Consider the following 22,391-nt stretch of genomic DNA (forward strand, 5'->3'; position numbering starts at 1 on the left):
TATTTCCAATACTTTGCTCAAAGAGAATAAAAATAAGGTAATAAAAAAGAGGAAGTGAGAGGCTAAAGGTGGTTGAGAATATACAGATATTGTAAGTCTCTTGTGATTTAAGGAAATCAGAGGAAAAACTAATAAAGGGAACAGCTGCGGTGATGTAAGACACTTGACACCAAGAATACATCTAGTAGACACAATTTTGCTGTCTCTTAACAGGAACTGATAATTGGATGTTTTGGTTTGTTTATTTTGAATATACAGCTAGTCCTGAGCTCTAAATGTGTTTTGGAGAAACAATGCGAGGTTAAATCACAATGGGAATGCACATTTTTTCAAGTAATATCATTAACCATTATAGTACATTAGAAGTTGGGTTGAAGGTGGGGAAATCAAAACAAGAGAAATTTGAATTTAAATCTATCTAATGAAATTTCTTTCCCACTTTACTGATCCTCCTCAGAGGCTACCTGATATTTATCCATACACTTCAATAATTCGAGAGTTTGTGCTTTATTTAATAAAGCTGCTTAAAAATAAAATACAAAACTTTATTCCATGGCAGTAGTTTCTCTCTTTTCTCTTTGTATTACGAGTTCTTTAAACACCTTGCTTTTGATAACTGCAAGTTAAAGGGAAACCAAAATGAGCACATTTTGTGCTGTCTGGAGTTAATGACCTTTTTATGAATTGGTGAGGATTTGCGGTTAATTACACGATTTCCCATATTGTCTGCAACACCTGGTGAGCAGTGGCATTTCCCACAATACTAAAAATTTTTATGTCACTTCCTCAAGCTGAGTCTTCCTCCAGTTCTTAACTGATCTCTTCAATCACAGAAAGCATCTTTGTATCACAGGTATTGTTATGTGATTAGTAATATTGTACTGAATTGACATATTTGCTGCTCTATCAGCATGTGAGGGAAATATTTGCTTTAGTTGTTTACTGAGCTTCTGGAAAGCTACCGTACATAATCAGATTTATTTTCACTATTTTCTCTCATCTAACTGCAAAGTGCTGATTTTCAGATAGGATGCAATAATATGCATTTGCAACAGCTATATTGTTGCACATCGCAGGATTATGATGCTTATGGATTAGACATTATATAAGATGCAGATTCAGTTGAGCAACGTGATTGGTGAAAGACATCATTTTTAGGGACACTAAGTCTTCTCTTGCTCAATACCGTTGAGCTGAATCAGGCAAAAGCAATTACACCTTTCTGATTCTTTTATTAAATCAATACAACTCACTGAGCAGGAGCTGCATATAAAGAGAAACAGACAAGAAAATGTCTACACAGTTGAGATGTAGATTGTGAAGAAGGAGCAGGGCTTAAATCTCTGAGAGAATTCCCAATTATTTTGTATATTGCTACAGTATTTTGACAAAAACAGCAGTGTACATGCAATGATAACAACATACAATCTTTAACATTTGTGATTCGTCACCACCACACACACAATACTAGCAAATGTCGCCATCTCGGGTATCATTGCTCTCAAGCTGACACTGAATCATGATGTTGCACCAACCCAAATTACTGTCATACTGTACCTAATAATCAAAGCAAAAGCATGAAGTATCACTGCTGTGCAACAACCACCTTTTTCTTCAAAAGCAGAACTTCCTCCACACAACCGTACAGAACTGAGACTGTACTAGAAAACCACTTTTTCTCTATATGGAAAAAAAAAACTCACTTGACTTTTCAAGTGAAGGTTTCTCGGGAGGTAAATATAGTATTCTGCACAGATGTATTTTAAACATTTCATAGGAACAATTATGGTGAAATACAGTATGTTAACTAAACAAATCCATCTCTGAGTCTGCACACAGGGGTGATGGTTTTTCTGAAAACTACTGAACTACTGAAAACTATACTTCATCCTCAACCCCTCAGGAGTAAAAAACAAAAAACAAAAACAAAATACATGATGAACTGGTAAATAAGGAAAAATGAATAATGACTCAGACTCAGGTTACAAAATACATGTACATCTTGTATGGTACTGTCTTGTTAAATGTTGAACAGTTAGAACACCAACAAGTCTGTGCATGTCAGTGGATGGCATTTCTTCTCTCAGGTCTTTACATTGTATCAGACTGTTGGCAGGGCGGTAGAGACCACACTTTGTGGCATCAGTGGTCTACTGCTGGGAGGCTACATAATGAGTCCCACTGTGTATTTTTCTCTTTACATCTTGAAACTGTCTGTGAAGCCTGATGATGCTTTTTTTTGTGCCTGTTCATTTTGGAACAGGAATCGTGTGGAGAAATATGAACAATATGGTAATGTGATGACTTAACCTGTGAACACCTAAGAGGAGCTTCCAGTCTAACTCTTGTTTTCTTTTGAATGCAGCTTAGTTTACAAGTGAAAAAGATTTTAACAAAACTTCAATTTTTCTGAGTGGAGCTGAGGAAGTTCTTTTCACCCATGACTATTTCTGTATCCGCAATATGAAATGCACTGTCTTTCTGCAGAGTGAGCCCCCTAGCTATGTGTACCCGTGTCACGTTGCATTTCAGCAGCTACATGTTTATCACAGGAATCCAGGTTAATTCTAGTGGACTCGCGGGCCTGTGGCTCTCAGTCCATTAGCTCCTGCGGGACACTGGTCAAACTCAACACCCTATTCTGCCTGTCCAATTCCCTAAATCCTTTGGAGGGCTTTGTGCTATTGGCCGTGCTGGTTGAGAGTGAAAATACTGTAGTTAATGCTGTAGTGCTGTAGCACCTAATATCCCTGGGCGAGGCAGGCATGGCTGATTTATTATTATCTAACAATGTATTTTAGTTGGGAATTGAGGCCAAGGTCAGTGGATCTAACGGGATTTGTGTTTGGTAAAATGTCACTCTGATCCAGGCATTGAGCCCAATCCTTTGGTGTGACGATACAAGTGTACACACACCACAGGAATACAAGCGTGCTGCCTCTTTCTCTTGTTTAACACAAACACACTACAGGTGGCTTGTGTTAGATGGATATATCAGCCTGACTAAATATCACAAAATCTGGCTGTCTGCAGCTGATCTCAATTAAAAATCCATTCAGGCCACAAGTTTCTTCCTTTATTCTACACATGCATTTTCTTTCTTACCTCGTACTCCACATACTCTTCCTCCTCCACCTCATAGGAAACTGTTTGGATCTTGATGTGTTCGCCATCCTCCAGCAGCTTCGCCTGGGGGTCCTCCGTGCCAGGCGCATCCGGCCCCGCTGTGTTCGACGCTTCCTTCACCTTCTTCTCTGTGAAGGTGGTCTCGCAACACTCACTTTTGTATTCCTTAGCCTTGATGCTGCCGCTGTCCTCCTTGTACAGGATGAAGTTGGGCCTGTAGAAGGCCTCCACTGCCAGATGCAGTGAGGTGGCATCCAAAAGCTGCTGAGACTTCATCTTTCCGTTGGTATTGTAACCTCCTCCACTCACAACATTGCCATTACTCACCTTTCCACCTCCTCCTCCGCCCTCACCTCCACCTCCGCCTCCGGCAAAGTAATTAATAATGTTCTCCTGGTACTGGTTATTAGGGAAGTCTCCCCCATAACCGTTGACCATGTGCTTACTGTTTTTGTCCAACAGCGGGTTCTGGAGCTCACTGAGATTCTCCATAGCAGCAGGGGTCAAAAGGTGAGCGGGTGGAGCTTCTCAGTGATTTTTAGCTCTAGCGAGGAATTGGAAGAGTGACTGGTGAAACAGGATCCTCAATGTACAGATGTCAGTGAAGATGGTAATGGCATTCAGCATTCAGCACTCTTAGATCTACAGAGGAAAGAAAAGCAATGCAAAGAGGGAGAGTTTTTAGGTTCAGTTTAAAAACTAGAAGGAAATTTTTATTTGATATCTACCATCAGGTAAGAGCTTCCCAAACACTTTCTCACATCAGATCAAAGTTCAGCTGTCATTCCCTCAGCAGCAACAACTTTTATGGCATCCCGCTTGTCAAGAGCTGCACCCTGCAGATGATTCAATTAAGTTTAATTTGCTTCCTCGCTCCAGACACATAATGTAACGCACACACGCATATACACATCCCAGAGTAGTAACAGTTACTACTCTACATCAAAGCATTGCCATCCAGCTTAGCATATTATCCTTCACCATCTCCATGTGTGTGTGTGTGTGTGTGCGTGTGTGTGTGTTTTGTGCCCTTAATGTGATCGTTATCGCTCCATTGTTTGGGTCTTATTAGATGTCATCAAGGTGGCATCAGCCTCACTGTCTGAAATGGATCAACTGAGGCCTCCTACACATGCTATAAAACTCAGAGGGCTGTAATCGTCCACATCTGAGTAAATCAATGGCTGTCATTTATGCTTAAATTAGTTTGACACCGGTTGCAAATATTCTTTACAATATAAATATATGATAAAAGTTCAAAAAGATTAAGAGATTAAAAAATCTTTGCAAATAAACATCAAAGGTGCAGTGTGTGATTTAGTGGCATCTAGCTGTGAGGTTGCAGATTGCAATAAACTGAATACCTCTTCCGCTCCCCTCCCAACCTTCCAAGCATGTATGGAGAATCTATGGTGGCTGCAAAAATCACGAAAAGCCCTCTCTAGAGCTAGTGTTTGGTTTGTCCATTCTGGGCAACTGTACAAACATGGCGGTGCAACATGGTGGGCTCCATGTTAGAGGACCCGCTCCCTATGTAGATATTAAAGGGCTCATTCTAAGCTAACGGAAACATAACAATATCTTCAGGTGATTATACACTAACTAAAACATATTTATGAATATTATATTCCATTTCTGCCAAGTCTGTTCTGCTAGATGCCACTAAATTCTACACACTGCACCTTAAATTATGTTGAGTCTGCCCTGTGTACCCCTCCAAAACATAATAAATATACAAACATCATAAATATGGCTGGTTACAGCTTTTACAAGCTGCATCAGTAAGCTGTTATCGATCGACATGTTTATAATACTGATGCCATCAATACAGTAGAGTGCTAATATTTTCTTTGGGTGTTGCTACCACAGAGGACAGACCGAGCGCTCGCCACCAGATTAATAGGCCTCAACTGTCAATGTAAGATGAAGCATGTACTCTGCATTTAACTATCAAAAGTATCAAAATCAAATTATACACGTCTTGCCTTCCTGGCTATTTCAACTCTGCAAAAATAACCCAGAATCCTCTGCTTCTCAGATGTCACCCTTAACCTTTGTCTGATTAATCTGCTTTTAAAGTAGAAATGCCAAAAGCAGATTAATTCTTGGGGTCCTGATCCCAATTGTGTATGGCTGGCTTACTGCAGCATTTCCAAATGTGTAAAGAGAAGGTATTTCCAATTGAAAACAAGATTACACATGAATCAAATTGGCATTGCAGCAATGGGATATGGATAATAGCCTGCTGATTCACCATTTAATAACTTGCACACTAGTGGCTCATGTATTTACCTCTCATAATTCACAATCAGCAAACAAAATATTAATATTTATTTTTGCTTAACCTTTACATTCTGTGACATGCATTTATTTGAAACAAATAAACATTCGGTATACATTAAGGATGTACAGAGAGCCCAGTATTTGTATTTGTATCTGTATTTGTTGAGGCAGTACATTTATTTGTATTTGTATTTGAATAAAAGTGGAAATAGGTGTAACAATCCTGTTTTTGTTTTTACAACACTTCTAATTTTACGATATTAGAGTGTTAAAATAAATGTTCTTCAATAAACTATTTGGCAAAGGAGCGTTCCCACTCTGGGTCTCCCAGACCACGGACGACCGTGCTGGCCACTCAGCCATAGCTCAGCTCCACCAGCCATACAGACCTGCAGCTATAAATACATCCATGATACAGAGATGAACAGCAGAGCGGAGCAGAGGAGAGAGACGGAGACAGCAATGTAACCTTGCTACGCTACAAGTCCCGACTTGCGCATCGTTATTTGACATGTTTTTTTTTCTTCCTGAAAACAATTTAAAATATTTGTACAAAATAAATATTCGTAAAAACCCACTATTTGCGCTATCATATTCGGATTTGGCTCCACCCCTAGTATACATGGCCTTCCACAGGAGGCTTAAGAGTGTATTGTAACTTTTTATTTATGCACTAATACTCTGTCCTATAAAAGACCTCAGTGTTAATCTTTCTTTTACAAACATATCGTTTCTTACTCTATTTAGGTTGCAGTTTTTTGAGTCTCTCTAAATCTTTCTTTCCCTCATTTACCTCAATGTAGATTTTTTTGTTTGCATAACTCTATGTTTTCTGCCCCATGAATAAAATACAAGCCCCGCGCTCCCAGGCTTCCTGAAGCTCAGTAAGCACCGGACAGCCGACAAAGTTTTCATGGTTCCTCCCTCTTGGACATCCTCCGTCTGAATACGCTGACATTGTTGTTACACACCAGCTCACCCTTTGGTCCGTGTATAGCTCCGGGGATCATAGACTCATGCAGTTCTTCAGTAAAACTGTGAGTATTTTGATTATGATCAAATTCTCATGAAAAACAAAAAATGAGCTGCTGTGCTGTGGTTGTTATCTGTTTAAGATACTACTGCAATGTGTTTATACACTGCTGCTATCCTGGGTCAGGACAATTGCTGACCCAGGTTCAAGCCCCATGGCACGCCCATAGTGTCCTTCAGCAAAAAACTGCACCTCTGCCAACTCCAGGGGTGACCATTCGAAGCTGAAAATTAGCAGTGACCTCACTAGTGAGGGTGAATGAATAATCCTGATTATTGAAAACTGATTTAAATGTGGACATGTACATCTATTTTTTTCAAATTTGTACTGCTCTCTACAGTATTTGTTCCAATTGGTGTCAAAGACAACTTTTACATAACACATGCTTGTGTCCTTGAGTTTTTAAAATGTCAGAAAGAATTTACTTTCAAAGGATATCCACTTAAAGTAATTAAAGGGGCTACAAATAGCATTTTAACATCAATAAATCACTGCTGCATTAATACTGAAGCAGCGCTTTGATTGCCATAATCATGTGAGACAGACTGTAAGAGGATAAGCAACTTCTACAACTTCTTAGATTTGATGATGTAGGTTTGCAGGAAATCTGCTGAGTTGCTTTTAAAGTTTTAAGGGATATTGGTTAACAACACAAAAAAGGATGATAATCTTCCAAAAAGCTAAAAGAAGCTTAAGATTTCAGAGTTTCTCTTAATGTCAGAGCCTGAGGTTTTTCAAAAACACTAATGCATCAGGTATTGCAAACAGATCAATGCTAATGAACTGAAATTCACTCCGACATCGTTTGAGGAAGCTGATACAGTGGCTATCATGCATATAGGCATAATAAGTATCCTTCTAAGTGCTTCTCTGCTTTTACCAATGTAACACTCCTACTCTGTACATAATGCTACAAGCTGACAGTGGATTACTTTTCGTGTCATTTCTTGGGGACACACTGAGAAATCTTTTTGGTGTTGACATGCTCCCAAATACATTGCAGCTGTGTTGTGCTGTGCAGTGCAGAGTAGGCTTTTTTTGGCAAATGGGAGTTTAAGTGTGAATAAGCTATTTCAGTGCAAGCTGAGCAATGTAGGACACCTCAGAATCAGTGGTGATGAATGTCATAGAAATAACCATGGTTCTGTGTTTTTGTACACATTTGTTTGTGGGCGTTTGTGTTTTAAGCATGAACAGCTGCAAGTAACTATACATGTATGAGTGGGTGGATGTGTTTAGAGGAGTAAGGGAGAGTAACAAAGAGACAGAAGGAGAAAAAGGGGAAAGAAAGAGAGAGATCATACTTATATGTGATTCTTTGGCTGAGTGCATTTGGGCATGTTGGTTGACAGCAGCAGCTGGGAGGTATAAAGAGCTGGGAGGTACGGCTGAAAGCGAATGAGGCAGAGCAACGCTGTGGTGAGGAAAACAATTCAGTAAGACAGAGATGGCACCGGTACAGGCCTGTGTGCCGTGCTGCAGTGCTGCTTTGTAAGAGAGCCCAGAGGTGTCAGACAAGGGGCTAATAGATTAGTGAACAACCTGTAAGCATCCAGGTGCGGGAGGGTAAGAATGAGAGCATGGCATTGCTAACATGCCAGCCACGCTGATATGTCTGTGTGCTTCAACCCCATTAGACTCCAGTCAGCACACTCTATTTCCCTGTGTCAGCCCATTGCCAATCAACCTCAGACCTCTGACCCTGAAGCTGAGAGCTGGTATTATCAGCCAGGCCCCGAGGCCAGCGTGGCGAGATGCAGCTGAATACCAATGTGTCTTATCTGTCGCCCATGTTTACCAACCCATTCCATCCAGGTTGTGTCTCTCACAGCTTTTCCTGGATACCACATGTGGAGATTTGTTCACTGGATTCGACAACAACAACTTCATCTTTCTGTAATTTAATTTTGGGAGCAGTGGCTGGCGTATAATATGCATAATAAGGTAACAGCAGGTAGTTATTGATGATCACAGGTCGGGATAATGCATGAGGACTCATAGCAGAAAATGCAAATAGATCCCAAACCACATTTGTCAGTGAACCTTACCCCTGGCCTCAGCACATGAAAGTCCACTGACAGATTAAGCAACAGAAAAGGATGAAGTGAGTAATGGGCTTAACACTGTATTGACTGATCCTTTTATGAACTATTATCATCAAAGCAGACTGTGTAAAATGTCATAATCCACTTGAAATTAATCTGAATCCTATTCCTGTGTCAGCAGCCACCACTGATAGTCTGTCCCTTCTGTCTAAACGTCTATCTGTGGAGCTGATAAAACATTAAACCCTTAGCAAGGAACCTTCCACAGGAGTCAGGACTCCTCTGGAGTCTTGTCTCCTCTCGTGTAGCACTGCACTCTTATCACTTGGCTTAGTGTTTTCCACACCTCCGTCAGATGATTTAAAGTGTTCCTTGATGTGTAAATCCTCCATTGAAAATCCCAGCCATGTGTGTTTGAATAATTCAGTGGGAGGGTGCTGTCAATAGCAGCCATGTACACCACCGCTGGAGTGGCGAGAGACAGGCTCTGGCTAACTTGTCTTCATTGCCAATTGATTATGGTAGCTGATGGCAAGACACCAGAATTTTGATTATGTTTTGTCTCTTGCATTCATTTCTGAAAGTGCTTGTTATTCTGTTTGGAGAGAGGGTAGAAGAGGTATAAGGTCTGTGCTGCATGCCTCTTTATTTTGCCCGAGCTACTTAATCTTTAATGAAACAATTATCTTTGATATCACTTTAAACAATTACTTATTTCATGCCTATAAGATAAATTAAAGGAGATAATATAATATCCTGAATGCAGACGCTAAACCAATCCAGTTTTTATGCTCTTTCCTCATATTATTTTTAAAAAAAAATTTATTTAGTGGGTAAAAATATTCTTGAATGCACTCTTTGCTCAAGTGGTTTGCCTTTTCTACACACAGAAAAAGGTACAATTTCAGAGCCCAAAGAGCGACTTGATGACTACCTCAGTCATAACACACACAAAGACAAGGGATGAGATTCATGCTCCAGCAGTCGCAGGTGGAAACTGTGTGCAGAGTTCTTTATCAACAACATCCTCCACCTCCTCCATCACCACAGACACATTGCAATGCGACACTTTAACACTTATTTCTATTTATCACGGCATTACAACATTACTGTAGCACCCCACAAAAACATGGTAATTTAGTAGCCAGTATGTGACAATTATCAAATGTTTTGCAGCTTTAAAACAGAGCAAACACGCGCTGTTAAACTGTGAACAAACATAACAATTCAAAACGACTCAGGTAAAATGCAGTTTTACCTCTATTGGATAAATTATTTCCCTACCTTTGAGTTCTTGGCAATCCAAGTATTGTTTTGAGGATGCAAACACTCGCTTGTTTCCGCCTGTACATTATGGCTGGGTTGCTGACGGTGTCGCCCAGAGAAAAATACATTTCTCAGACTTTCTCATTTGTGGAAATAGCCAATCATTTCGGGCGAACAGGTTTCCGCTCGGCATTACCACCGCCGTCACAGTATCGTAATCTCTCTCCTCTGTAAAAATGAAGGTCTCTCTACCCAATAAACCGTTTGCCTTGAAAGTCGGTTGAAATGTTGTCGCCTTTCGGAAAGTTAAAACAGCTTCTTGTGAGAGGGGGAGATGAGTCCTGGTGTGGGGAGGTTTCAGAGAGACAGACGCGGAGGGTGAGGATGAGGAGGAGGATGATGAGGAGGAGAGGAGTCCAAGGGGCTTCGCAGTGCGCGCAGAGCGAGAAAACAGCGTCCACCCCCCACCCATGAATGCATGCGTTTACTTTCAGTGTACTTCAATGTGTGAAAGAGATTAATCTTCTCCTAGAGCTGCTGGTTATAATGATCAACAGACAGCATCAGCATCATGAAAAACAGGACAATTATAGGCTATATTTACATCATTTATTGAAAGCTTAGGATATGAGTACCCTTTGTCTACCTGGTGCCAAGTCTGTGAATTATTTAATGTTGTGCAAGTGATCGTAAAGTAAGCAAGTACCATATAGTTGACATTAAACTGCATCATCTGGCATGTTGAAGTGTTTCAGGGCCGATATAGTGGCTACTAAAGCACCTTTCTTAAACAGCCATTACCATACTGTGAGTGGACCAGTGATGTCTGCGGCGAGCCTCGTGATTCAAGTAGTTTAAGTGGATTACAATAATGTCAGAGATGGCACACTCAAATCACTTTAACTTTCTTCAGTTTCAAAATAGATCTGAGTCAAAATATATAGTCCATTTTAAAGACCCTTATTTTCTCACTGGTTTGAAGTGGGCGAGGCCCAGTTGGATAAAGGTGATGTCACATACTTCCATGCCACAATTAGACATTTGAATCGAAATCTGTTCACAGTTTTGGAGTTGTTTGCTGATGTTGCTAGGCAACTGTCAAGCAAATCTGATGAAATCACAATTGTACAGTCCTGTGAGATGAGGATTAGCTGTTTTTTTGTTTGAGTGTTTATGAGTAGGTCTACATCCTTGTCACTTGTACCCTATTCCAGTCACTTGAAGCACATTAATGCCCCTTTAAGAGATTCACTGTGTAGGTGCCTGTGTTGTTGCTGGCAAGGCTGCTGATTTTTGACTTTGACCTTTGATGATGAGAATAAGAATAATAAAAATGAGAATGAGAATAATAAAATGTTCATAATAAAATTAACATTATTCCTAGTAAATTGACCCACTTGACTTCTCCCTGGCCTTATGAACCAACACGTTTTTCAGAAAGACTTTTTCTTTGTTTATTGGGTAGCATTTTTGATATACACTTCAGATATTACACATATTTTTATTCAAAGCATAGGATAAGAGAGATCTGTGCTCCTCACCAAGTCACTCCCATCATCCGACACGCTCCACTTCAGTCATTCAGGTCTATCCAAACAGAAATAATATCTGAATAAATTATCAGCCTAATACAGACTCAGAACCAGTTTAGCGGATCTCTGACAAACCACAGCCACTCAATCTGAATGAAGAATTAATGGTGTAGATAAAAATCAATTTATAATCCAACCAGATGTGATCAGGTTTTAAATGTGTAGTTCAACATTAGCCATATGTCCTAATCAATCAGTGTGTTTACATCAGTGGAGGCTGGTGCATAGAGGCAGAGGAGGTTGCTCCTCCTCTATTTTTTGAGAGGCACGAGGGATATCAAAATATAAAAAAGAATATTTGGTTGAAATAAACCATTACCAAGTCTCAGTATTATTTGTAAAATATTTTTTCTTTCTTTTTTTTTTTCATTATTGAAATTCTGATTAAAATGCTTCAAGAGCGACACCTGCAGGGCAGGAGGGCAGCGTGTGTGAAGCGTTGGTGGGGGGCAGTGGGGGAAAATGAGGGTGAGTGGAGGGCAGAGGAGGACCATAGACTGTATAAAAATATGGTCGTAGTTACCGTGACGTCACTCGTTGGTTTCTGAAGAGCGATTTTGAAGCTCAAAGTGAGCCACTCCGGCTGCCGCCATCTTGGCAGTACATGACTCTACCTAACCCCCAGCCAATTAAAAATGGGCAAAGAGGCGGGCCGAATGGCTGAAACAAGCCACCTAGCAGCTGGCGGACCTGTCACTCAAAGCAGCCATGTCCTTCATTATGCATAACTTTACAGCTTAATAAAATTTAAACGGGTGACTTATAAAAAAATTCACTCCCGTACAGTTGTAACGAAAGGGGAATATAGCTATAGAGACCAAAACCGTTGTTTGTACCAGGCTGTAAACCTGTTTATTTCTGCTGTAAAGTTGGGCATTTTAACATGGAGGTCTATGGGGATTGACTCGCTTTTGGAGCCAGCCTCAAGTGGCCATTCAAGGAACTGCAGTTTTTGGCACTTCCGCATTGGCTTCATTTTTCAGCCCCAGAGGTTGCCGCTTGAGGAGGACGGGTGCCTGCTGTCTTCCGCAGGGTGGGCTCTCTTACATCAATTTAATGTACTTCATTTTTTTCATGCTTATCTATGATTGGCCAAGACACGTAAAATGACGCTCCAAGGGAGGCTGTCCTCTCTTACCAATCAACAACCAGAATACAATATTGACATCATGTTGGTCCAATGACAGTTTTCAGATTTCATCTTCAATTCTCTCCTCTGTAAGGCAGAGTAGCAGCAGTAGATAGCTCCTTGCGTTAGCCAACGCAATAGTTAGCTTGTTGTAGCAGCCTGAAGGACTCTTTATACATCCATGGAAGGACTGTTAAGGACTGTTGTCAAGCTAACAGGAGAATGGATTTGCACTGGGCAGCGCAGCAGCGGCAGGACGCCACCGGGGAGGCTGGAGAGAGAAGCAACCGGAGAAACAACCAGGTGAGTTAGCTTGTTTGTCATTGATGCTGATGATATCAGACTGATTAACCAACAGCCATAAAGTTCTGTTTACTATCAAACAAGATGACCAACAGCCACAAATGATCATTATGACATGGATACTTAATCTCCATGATAGAAAGAAGAAGACATCAGATAACGTGAGTCAGATACAGCCTCTCTCTCTCTGTCTCTTTGGTCACTAATTTCATCTCTGATGGATATCTCCTTATCAAGAATGCAGCAGAGGTCATATAATGTGCTGTAGGTAGTTTGCTTGTTGAAGTTACAGTGAGCTGTCTGGACTCACTCATGCATTTGGAATTGATCCCGTTTTTAATTGAGTGGTTATTCAGTCACCTGTTGATGTTGTGTGATTTGTGAATGAATGTGCAGGTCTGGCTGCTTGTTGTGACATTTTCTTCAGTTCATTTTTAAGCTGAGTCGTATATTGAGTAATAAGCTTAAGGTAACTTGAATAAGAAGTGTTAATATGTCAGCTTTGTAGACTATAGGCCTATTTTTTATATAGATAAGAGTGTGTAAGTCATGTATTTGAAACATGCATTAATACTTTCTGATGTCAAGCTACACTTTTAGATCTATGAATGTTTTTAGTGTTCAATCTTTTTATTATTCAGCACTGATCTGTGCCTGTATCAGATTGTAAGCTTTGTGGTACTTTATATTATTTCTGTATACTAAGAAACACATGTAAATCATGCGATATCCTGTCTGTTTTTGATGAGAACATAAATCTGTTGTCACAATAGAACAATACTATAAATTTGAATTTAACTTTATTGGTAAAATGACACATTCTGAACCACTCCACGGCTAAAATTAGCACTTCTTCTTCTTATGTATATGCTAAATGTCTTTACAGCAGCAGCCTTTTCACCACTCAGGTTTTTTGTTTTTGAAAGCAAATTGTTTTATTGGCATATAAAATTGTCTCCCACCCCTCCAATTTCACCAGGAGGGGGACAATGATATAGTTTGATGCGGTTTGTTGTAAGATTCCATGTTGGTTTTCCTCCTGTCCTCCCCAATTTTTTGAGTCACCAGCGGCCACTGGTTTACATTCACAGTAGTAACCTGGTTACTGTAAATCCTTGTGTATACATGCAGCAGGTCAGTAATCAGATTTCTCCACTAAACCCAACCTTATTCTGAAAGAGTGGCTCACTGATTTGAACTGTGTTAATGATAGAAGATGCTGCTTACTGACTTTTTGTTTTGTGTTTTTGGTGTGAGAGTTTGTGTTGGAGCAGACTGGCAGCACAGTGAACAGAGCACGGCTTTTCCTCACAATGTGAAAGTGTCTAAATTTAACAAATATTTAAATCTTCAGCGCTGGAAACCAACTTATTTAGACTTCTACAGGCGGCTTTGTGTTAGCTTCAGTGTTAGTCAGACTTTAGATGGAATTATGGAAATACGAGGCTGCATTGCTTCATGTTATGATCTCTGCTTTCATCCAGCTGCTCCGCTGTTTCTTTCTGTCTACAGTCTTTTATCCTGCACATGCTCAAATGCAAGCCGATACATGACAGAGAAATCAGAGTTCTCTGGGAGGAAAGTGCTGTTTTAACCTTGTTACACTCTGCACCTCAGCACATCTGAAGCTCAAAAAATACTGCTGTTTGCCTTTTCTCTTGCTAACGAAAAGTTAGCATGAGAAAAGGCATGTATGTCAATTGCACGAGTCTCATACTCAATGCGTGAGAGTTGGCAGCCCTGGTAACTGGGCTAGCGGCTCTACCACAAGAGGCTTTCCTATTGTGTGTGTGTCTTTGGAAAGTGCCAGTACGTAGTCATAACCCTGCTGTTTATCGTGGTTAAGTTAATATTACTGTTGGTCAAGAATCTTGTTGAGCTCTGTACAGTTGGGGGGAGGGGGCAGGTTGGACACAATATATGTGTATTGTGGGAAAAATCACCTGTTTTAAGATAATATCCTAACAAGAATCTCTGTGATAATATGTACATTGCAAAATAAATAAATAAATAGTGTGGAGATCCTCTTTAAGGTCTCAATAAATATACAGAGAATGCATTATTTTCCAAACTTTAACTTTGACCGTTGCATTTACTTTTATCAAGAAAACCTTTTTCCTCCTAGGCATATAATGTGAGATATTATAAATAAGGCAAGACACAATGATTAACTGTTGAAAAGAACAAAAATCCACAAATGTCACAGAAACAATTTAGACTGACAGGGAATTCTATTAATATTGTGTGGAAATGAAAACTAAGAGGGCAGCAGTTTCCTGCTGTTGACTCACGGCTGTGTTGAAGGACTCTTTTCCATAAATGTTGTGTCATCCTCACTGGTGTAATTTTACTTGTATTTCTATATTTAGAAATGTGATATGATTATAAAAAGCTACTTCAGTCATCAATGCAGTGTTATGAAGATAAAGTCAATGTATATGAACGCATACGTCTTAATATGTTGAAAATGTATGTTAATACACATGTAAAATATATATATAGTTTATGATATACATATTATAACTCTTTTTAGGTATGGTTTATGTTCCTGCTGTTTAATAAAGATTGTTATTTAAAGTTCAAGACAGCTTCAGTGGGGTTAATGCAAAGTTCAAGTAGCTCATTTAAGTGAGTGAACTTCAAAGGTAGTCAGGCACCAGGTCTGAAATCCCATATGATTATCTGGGATCTAAATCTTCCTTAACAGCACATAAGTGGAGTCCTGACTACAATCTTGTCATTTTGATCTTTAAAGAAAAAGCTCCTCCGTTTGCAGCGAGGGATTTTCGCTATTGACACCTCCTTCCTTTCATGTACATTTTATTGTGAGTTTGGCATTTGAACCTGTGCACAGCAGAGCTAGGCAAAAAAAGGTCACAAAATAGCCAGAAAGTGAGAGGATCAAATACTGTCTTGTAACTGCACTGATCATTGCCGAGGATGACTAGGAGACGGACAACAGGGGGAGAGAAAAGAGGGCAAGCGCAAAGGGAGGTGGCTCTGACAGGCTGTGTAATAGCCTCAGTGTTCTGAAACACTGATCACACCGCTATTTCAACATTTTTCCTAAACCACCCTCTGTTCTTAGTCTGCACAGTTATTTCTCTTTCATATTGTCATCCACTATCTTCTTTTTTCCCCTTAGCTCAATATCACTGCAATCATACCTGACAAAAAGATTCAGATCCACTGGCCATCTGCACTTAAGACCTCATCAGAAACCTATCAGTCATAGATATCATACACAGCTTTTCTCCCTTTATTCACTCTTCTTATTTTGAACCCAGTTTGACCACTAGACCACTTGCACATCAGAGAATTCAGCCATATCCTCCTCTGCTCTTTGGAGATGGTCATTCAGCTCACTGCCATACCTGCAGGCATGCCTTGCATTGCAGATGAGCTGCAAGATCCAATTTGTTTGTGTTGAGATGACTCCAATTTCTTTGCCACAGAACATTAGGGCTGCAAATTAATATCCCTGGGCTCAGCGGCTCACAGTTCTGTTTCGAGACAGGAGACAGGCACACTGGGATAATGGCAGGTGCATGGAGAGAATTCTTTAAGACCTGAGGTACCTTGTCTTTATAAACCCTTGTTCTCGCCACCCATCTTTTTCTTTCTTTTCCCTCATGGTTTCATCTGTCACCTTTAGAGACCTTTTCCTAAATGAGTTTAGAAGGTACAGGGCTCATCTACACTGGCGTGCTCAGAGTTACAACATATACAGTCACTCTTACCTCTCAGCAGACATTCACAGAGAGAAGCAGCAGGGAATACAAATGAGCAACAATGTGAAAAAAAAGTTTTGAGAAGCCCTATACTTCTACACAGGTGATCTTGATGTTTACATATGTTGGCTGCTCACTGCTGTATATCATCATACATTATACATATTCTATGTATTGTATGTTTAATATGTATGCATGGTATTCCTGCTTGTCATTTCTTCACTGTAAAATCCATACATTTGTGTTGACACATATCACTTAAGATTACGAAATAGATGTATTATATTTGTCATAATCAAGTTAAGTCTCAGAACTTTCCTGCTGGCATTACTGGTGAGATCTGCCATCCGTTCCTGAATCTTAAAATTGATAATACATTCTTACCATAAGGTGCTTGTATTGAATAGAGGCACTGTTGGGCTTGGGGGGGAGCAATCGCCCCTCCTAGTGCCCCCGAGGACAAAATAATTACATGAAAGTGCCCTCTAAGGTGCCCACACAAAGGAGAAAATATACCAAAATTCTGTAATCGCTGTCTTAGTTATGGGTAAATCAGGATGAAGTGCCCTCATGGGTGCCCTTTCAGTGGAAGAAAATGTAATAGTGCCCTTTAAAGAACCCCCACTAGATGTAATGCAGTGCCCTATGAGTTGTTGTTGTAATGGGGTGAGCTGGAGGTTCTGTATGGCTGCCCTTCTAGTGAAAAAAAAGTGGAAAAAGAGCAATTTAGGGTTCCCCTAAGTCTAACATACAGAAGTGCAGAATTGGGTGCCCTCTCAGTGAAAGAAAAAACATGGTGAAGTGCCCTTCCAGTGAAGAACATGAGATATTGTGCCCTATAAGATGCCTTTACAATGGAGTTAACTGGCCATTATAATAGAAATGAAAGCATCCTTTATGTAGGCTGACCATTAGGAAAATAAAGCACCCATAAAAACATTAGTTGTTGTAGCTGACATTATTCCATTGCGTTGATTTTAGTACAGTACTGCTCACTAGTTTGCTCAGTCACACCCCCTTTAGATTGTGTGGGTCAGTGCACTGTAAGCTATAACCTTGATTCTATGACAATTTGTGAGGTATAGGTCACATATCAAGGCTTTTTTGCAATTAAAACAAGTGTATGGATTACATTTTATTAAGGATGCATTACTCATGTATGTAAACCCTATGTTCTAAGTTGGTTTTATATGTATGACTGTCCAAGGCCTACATATAAACGTGCTATAACATGCTAAACAATAAGCTAGATTCATAGTAGCCAGCTAGCTAGATATGTACTTAGCCATCTCTATATTAAATATTTGGCACAAACTGGAAATCAGCCTTGTAGTGTAGTAAAACCTTAAAAGGAAGTATTCTTTATTCAAAATGTATTTACAAAGATTTAGCTTGGATTAACTTGTACTTCTTGGCAAATTACAGAATGCCAAGAAGAGACAGAAAATTGGCGACAATACAAAGGGATCTGCAAAATGCAGCTGGAGGCAGTTCTTCATTCAAAGATTGGATCCACAGCTGCAAAAGCAAGGGAGGAGATGAGAGAGATAAAGGTACATTTGCATTAGCCATTAGCAATTAGATGGGATGCCCAGTAGAACTTAAACCTCTGGCTAGGCATGTTAAAAAGTATAAATTATCCTATCATGAAACTGTCTGGAAGAGAACCTTTTGAGTAGACCTGCTAACAGACAAAACTCCTCAAAATATATGCACAGCATGTATTCTCCTCTCTTTCCAATCTTGTTTCTCACTTCCCTGAAAAGACTGCTCAAAACAGCTAATTCTCAAAATGTTAATAGTTCATGTTTTTACTACAGATGTGTTTGAGAAATAAACATATAAAATGTTTCCCATTCCCTGTACTTTGTTACAGAGAGTGTACTAGAGCTTTTTATAATACTTCAGCTACATACATAAAAGTACATTAAAAGAGGTGTTTGATATTTTTGGGGGAATACATTAATTCCCCTTCTTGTCAAGACTTAGATCAGAAGATCAATACCACTCTCATATCTTTACAAAAAATATAGCTGAAGCCAGCAGATGGTTAGCTTAGCTTAGCACAAAGACTGGAAACTGTAGAGAAACAGCTTGCCTGGCTCTGTCCAAAGGTAACAAATTACTCCTACTGCCTACCAACATCTTCTACCAGTACCAATATAACATAATTACAAGTCTCAACTCTAAATTAAACGACCAAATATGTTGTTTGACCATGCTCTCCAAAACGACATAATGGTGCATTTTCTAAAAGCGCTTTTCTAAGAGCACTTTCCAAAACTGTTACAAATCACTGTTAAAAAATAATGATGTTCTATGACGTGATGGTTAAGGTCTGGTTAGGTTTAGGCACAAAAACCATGATTGCTTTGTTAAGTTTAGAGAAACATGTGGTGTCGGTTAAAGTTATTACTTCCTTAAAGTGAGGTGACCTTTGTCATCATGGCTACAATAATAACCATGGGGTTAAGGTTAGGGGATGATCGTAGTTCTGATTTTTAAAAAACTGTCCTGACTCATGATTGGAAATATAACAAACAGCGATCTCCTGTGGCAAAGTCCACTGTTGGTTTGTAGCCTACATCCAACCCACCTCCACTACTACATCATATTATATTCACCCAACATTTTTGGCTATCTTGTCTGAGTCAAGCTGGTTCCCTGGGATACACTTCATTGATCTGTCGTGTGACCAATAAATCACTGTAAATACCACGTAGCAACTGCCCCCAACCGAGAAATAGTCAGGCACATAAGAGGCACATACGGTGGGTGGAATTACCTTATGACAGAGTCAAGCTAGCTGGTTCCCCCATTTCTTTATGCTAAGCTAAGCTCACTCTAGCTCCATATTTATTGTATAGATATGAGAATAGTATTGATCTTCATCTCATCTAACTCTTGACAAGGAAGCATTCCAAAATGCCAAACTATTCCTTTAACACACAACACACAAAGGAGACCCTATAGTGGAGCAACTAACAACAGTAATATTCAGCAATAATCTCTCTGTGTTACATTCATGTGATATATTAATTTTGCACTGTGCACATATAAGCATCAAGAACAATTCTTTGTGGTAAGAGTTACACAAAATATACTGAAAAAGTTATGTGAAATTTTACAAGAATGTATTCACGAGCCTCAGGCCAAAGTGTTGTCTCGTGATAATAGCTGCAAGGTGGGTAAAGTCTAACCTTTGTTTGTGTGTTCAATGTGCCCATTTCAGAAAAGCTGGAGGTTTGCATGCGGCATACTAAACACAACCACCTCGAGGTAAACAAAAAAGGTGTTTTTGTGGGCTTCTTATACTTTTAAGCCCTCTGCTGACAGTAAGATCAGAAGGTAAGAACATCAGTCACATATACTAAACGATACAGCATAGAGCCTACACACTGGTGCACTCTAAGAGACAATTTTACGCCTTGAAGAGAGACCGAACTGTTGCCTACTTGCTATCAACACACAATTGTCATCACTCTGAACACAGCGCACAAAGAAAGTGTTGAGTATTTTTTAATTGCTGTTTAATCCTTTGACTTCAAGTCAGTTTCATTGTAAGGCCCTTTCTTCAGGGCTTCAAATAAAATCCCAATTATTTTTTGAGGTTTTTCTAACTTCGTTTACACATTCATGGGATTTTGCAATTGGAATGAGAGCAGATCACAGTACGCTTCTCAGACAAAGCTTTGTGCTCGTCACCAAACAAAACAGAGAACAAAAAAGGTCCGGAAATAATCAAGCCAGAAGTGGACCCCTCCTTGGTGCTGAACACACACTGGTCTAAAAGGACTTTGAAGATCTTTCATAAATTTTGTTTTTGTCTGAATATGAAGAGAGCAGTCATACCAGATTATTGAAGAAAGCACTGAGGCTGTCAAGCCAGGCAGTGTCTAGACATATCTCTCCACTCCAGCTATGTCTTTAATGTACATTCACAGCCACAGTTTGATTTAGAGGCAAGTCTTCAATAACGCTCCTCAAATGTGCTTTCTTTGCCCACCCCCATGTCAAACATTAATTGTTTTTATGCTTGTAATCACCGTTCTGTTTATAGCAGCTGGCCTTTTCCTAATAGGCTTCACTGGGAATCCATCAAGCCTCTCATTTTAATAGTTTCTTGGTTCCTTGTTGAGACTGACATTTTGCCCACTTGCTGCCTTTAAAAATCATTCAGCAATAATTCATTTTTCTACCAGGGATCAATTTGTTCTATTAGATTGCTGTTGAAAATGAAAGAAAAAAAAACTCTTCATTGTTCTGTCTGCAGAGTAAAATAACACATTAACATATTTAATCTTTATTGTTCATATAAAAAGGGTTAACACTCAATAATGTGCTTCAACACTAGCTTCCTATGTTAGCCACAAACACAGTATAAGTAGGTTATTCAAATTTTGATGTCTTTTTTCAGAACTGTTGAGATTAATGAATTCTGGTGCAAGTATAAAACAAGAAAAAGGAGTTAATTCAACCATATACTGCAGACCGACTCAGACTGAGATTAATTCCTCACCACAAAGTCACTTGTCAGAGCCAAGTGAACATGTGTTACACTACGTTCAACTGTGCATAGTAATTTTTCACTCACTTGTTATAATGAGTAGTTTTTTTTAAGAAAAAAGGATTAAGTAATCACAGATTTCTTCAGTCGATGGATGGGGCTAATAGTGTTATGACTGATTAGTGCCAAGTAGACAGTCATTTGAAACCATGGCCATTATGTTTGCTCAGGAAGATGAACAGTTGGCATAAAGGAAGTCCCTTGATAGAAAACAAGAGGAAAAATAGGGTGGGGTTGGCTTTTAGGTGAACCTATGAAGCTCCGGGCATGGCTCGAGGCTTTCCCTGACGTGTATGCGTGCATATATGTGTTGGCACATATGCACCTCTGAAAAAGATATATAATAATGTATTTAAAAGCACCTCAGATCTCCTCCTGCGTGGAGACTTAACTGTATGCATGAGTACCACTGAATGGTATTTTGCGTTCATTTTGCATTCATACACCAGATCCAGTGTAAAATATTACGACGGTTCTTTGGGACTGATGACTGCTCTCAGCTCATCCTCCTCTTTGATCAGGGCCCTCTCCATCTCTGTTGCATCATTGCCAGCCTTTGGGTGTCCTTTTAAGCATCTCTCTCTCTCTGTCTGATTCTGTGATTCCACCACCTGCCTGTGCTTGTTATGCTGTGCCTGGCCTTGACTGTTTTAGCCACCTAGCCATGAGCATATCTGCTGTGTGTGACCACAGATAACTCCTAATGACTGTTTTACAATAACACGACCCACCCGCCAGTGAATACTGAACAACAAACTGAGCCATCGATGTTTGAAAAGGAATCTCAGCAAAATGCTCTAGTGTGCATTATAATGATGTAGCAGCAGAGGCTCCTTGGCAATTAATTAAACTGTAAATTTAATTATCTTAATGGAAGTATATTGCAGAAACAGTTGCGCAGCTAGGTAGATCGTGCCTCTATTATTATTACTTTGTAAGGACTCTTTCATCCACAGATTACTGATATATATTAGCTTTCAACTTCTTTTGAGGGAAGGAAAACCTGCCTCTTGAGGGATTAAGAAACAGCACAGAAGCAAAATTAAACTCAAACCATATATATTTGCATCTCTCAGCCGGTATCATAAAAGAAGGGTGCCTATCAGAAAACCAGGCCTAATTTCACCGTCCCTCATGCTCAGCCAAGCCTCCTGTGGCTGTCTCTGGCTTGTGTGAAGATCCTGGATATGTGATTGGCAACTGTTTAATGAGGGCCTGTGTACCTTTGATTACTCAGCCCCACTAATGAACAGCATGTCAGTTTTGCCCTATTAGCAGGGAATACTGTCCTGGCTATCCTGGGTAGAGCAGCGCAT

The 22,391-nt window shown here is 39.8% G+C and overlaps 1 protein-coding gene and 1 long non-coding RNA gene across 4 annotated transcripts in view; one reads left to right on the forward strand and one right to left on the reverse strand.

Annotated features, from left to right (window-relative positions):
* The window catches only part of syndig1l (synapse differentiation inducing 1-like), a 37,281-nt gene extending 25,959 nt beyond the window's left edge, over nt 1-11,322 (reverse strand). The window contains exons 1-2 of one of the 3 annotated variants that reach the window (XM_042389630.1): nt 11,295-11,322; nt 3,106-3,768 (exon numbers count right to left, since the gene is read on the reverse strand). In XM_042389630.1, coding sequence (XP_042245564.1) covers nt 3,106-3,618 — 513 coding nt within the window. In that variant the 5' untranslated portion in view covers nt 3,619-3,768; nt 11,295-11,322. Of the gene's footprint in view, nt 1-3,105; nt 3,769-3,887; nt 3,951-9,771; nt 10,197-11,294 lie in introns of those variants that run through there. The other 2 variants (XM_042389628.1, XM_042389629.1) reach the window with 2 other exon arrangements.
* Nucleotides 11,323-12,898: 1,576 nt separating this feature from the next.
* On the forward strand, nt 12,899-20,551 carry LOC121882661. The gene is made up of 3 exons (XR_006092140.1): nt 12,899-12,938; nt 17,934-18,061; nt 19,741-20,551. It is a non-coding gene; the product is annotated as an uncharacterized LOC121882661 (long non-coding RNA).
* Nucleotides 20,552-22,391: the final 1,840 nt, after the last annotated feature.

This window comes from Thunnus maccoyii, chromosome 17 (assembly GCF_910596095.1).
Source record: "Thunnus maccoyii chromosome 17, fThuMac1.1, whole genome shotgun sequence".
Classification (NCBI taxonomy): Eukaryota; Metazoa; Chordata; class Actinopteri; order Scombriformes; family Scombridae; genus Thunnus; species Thunnus maccoyii.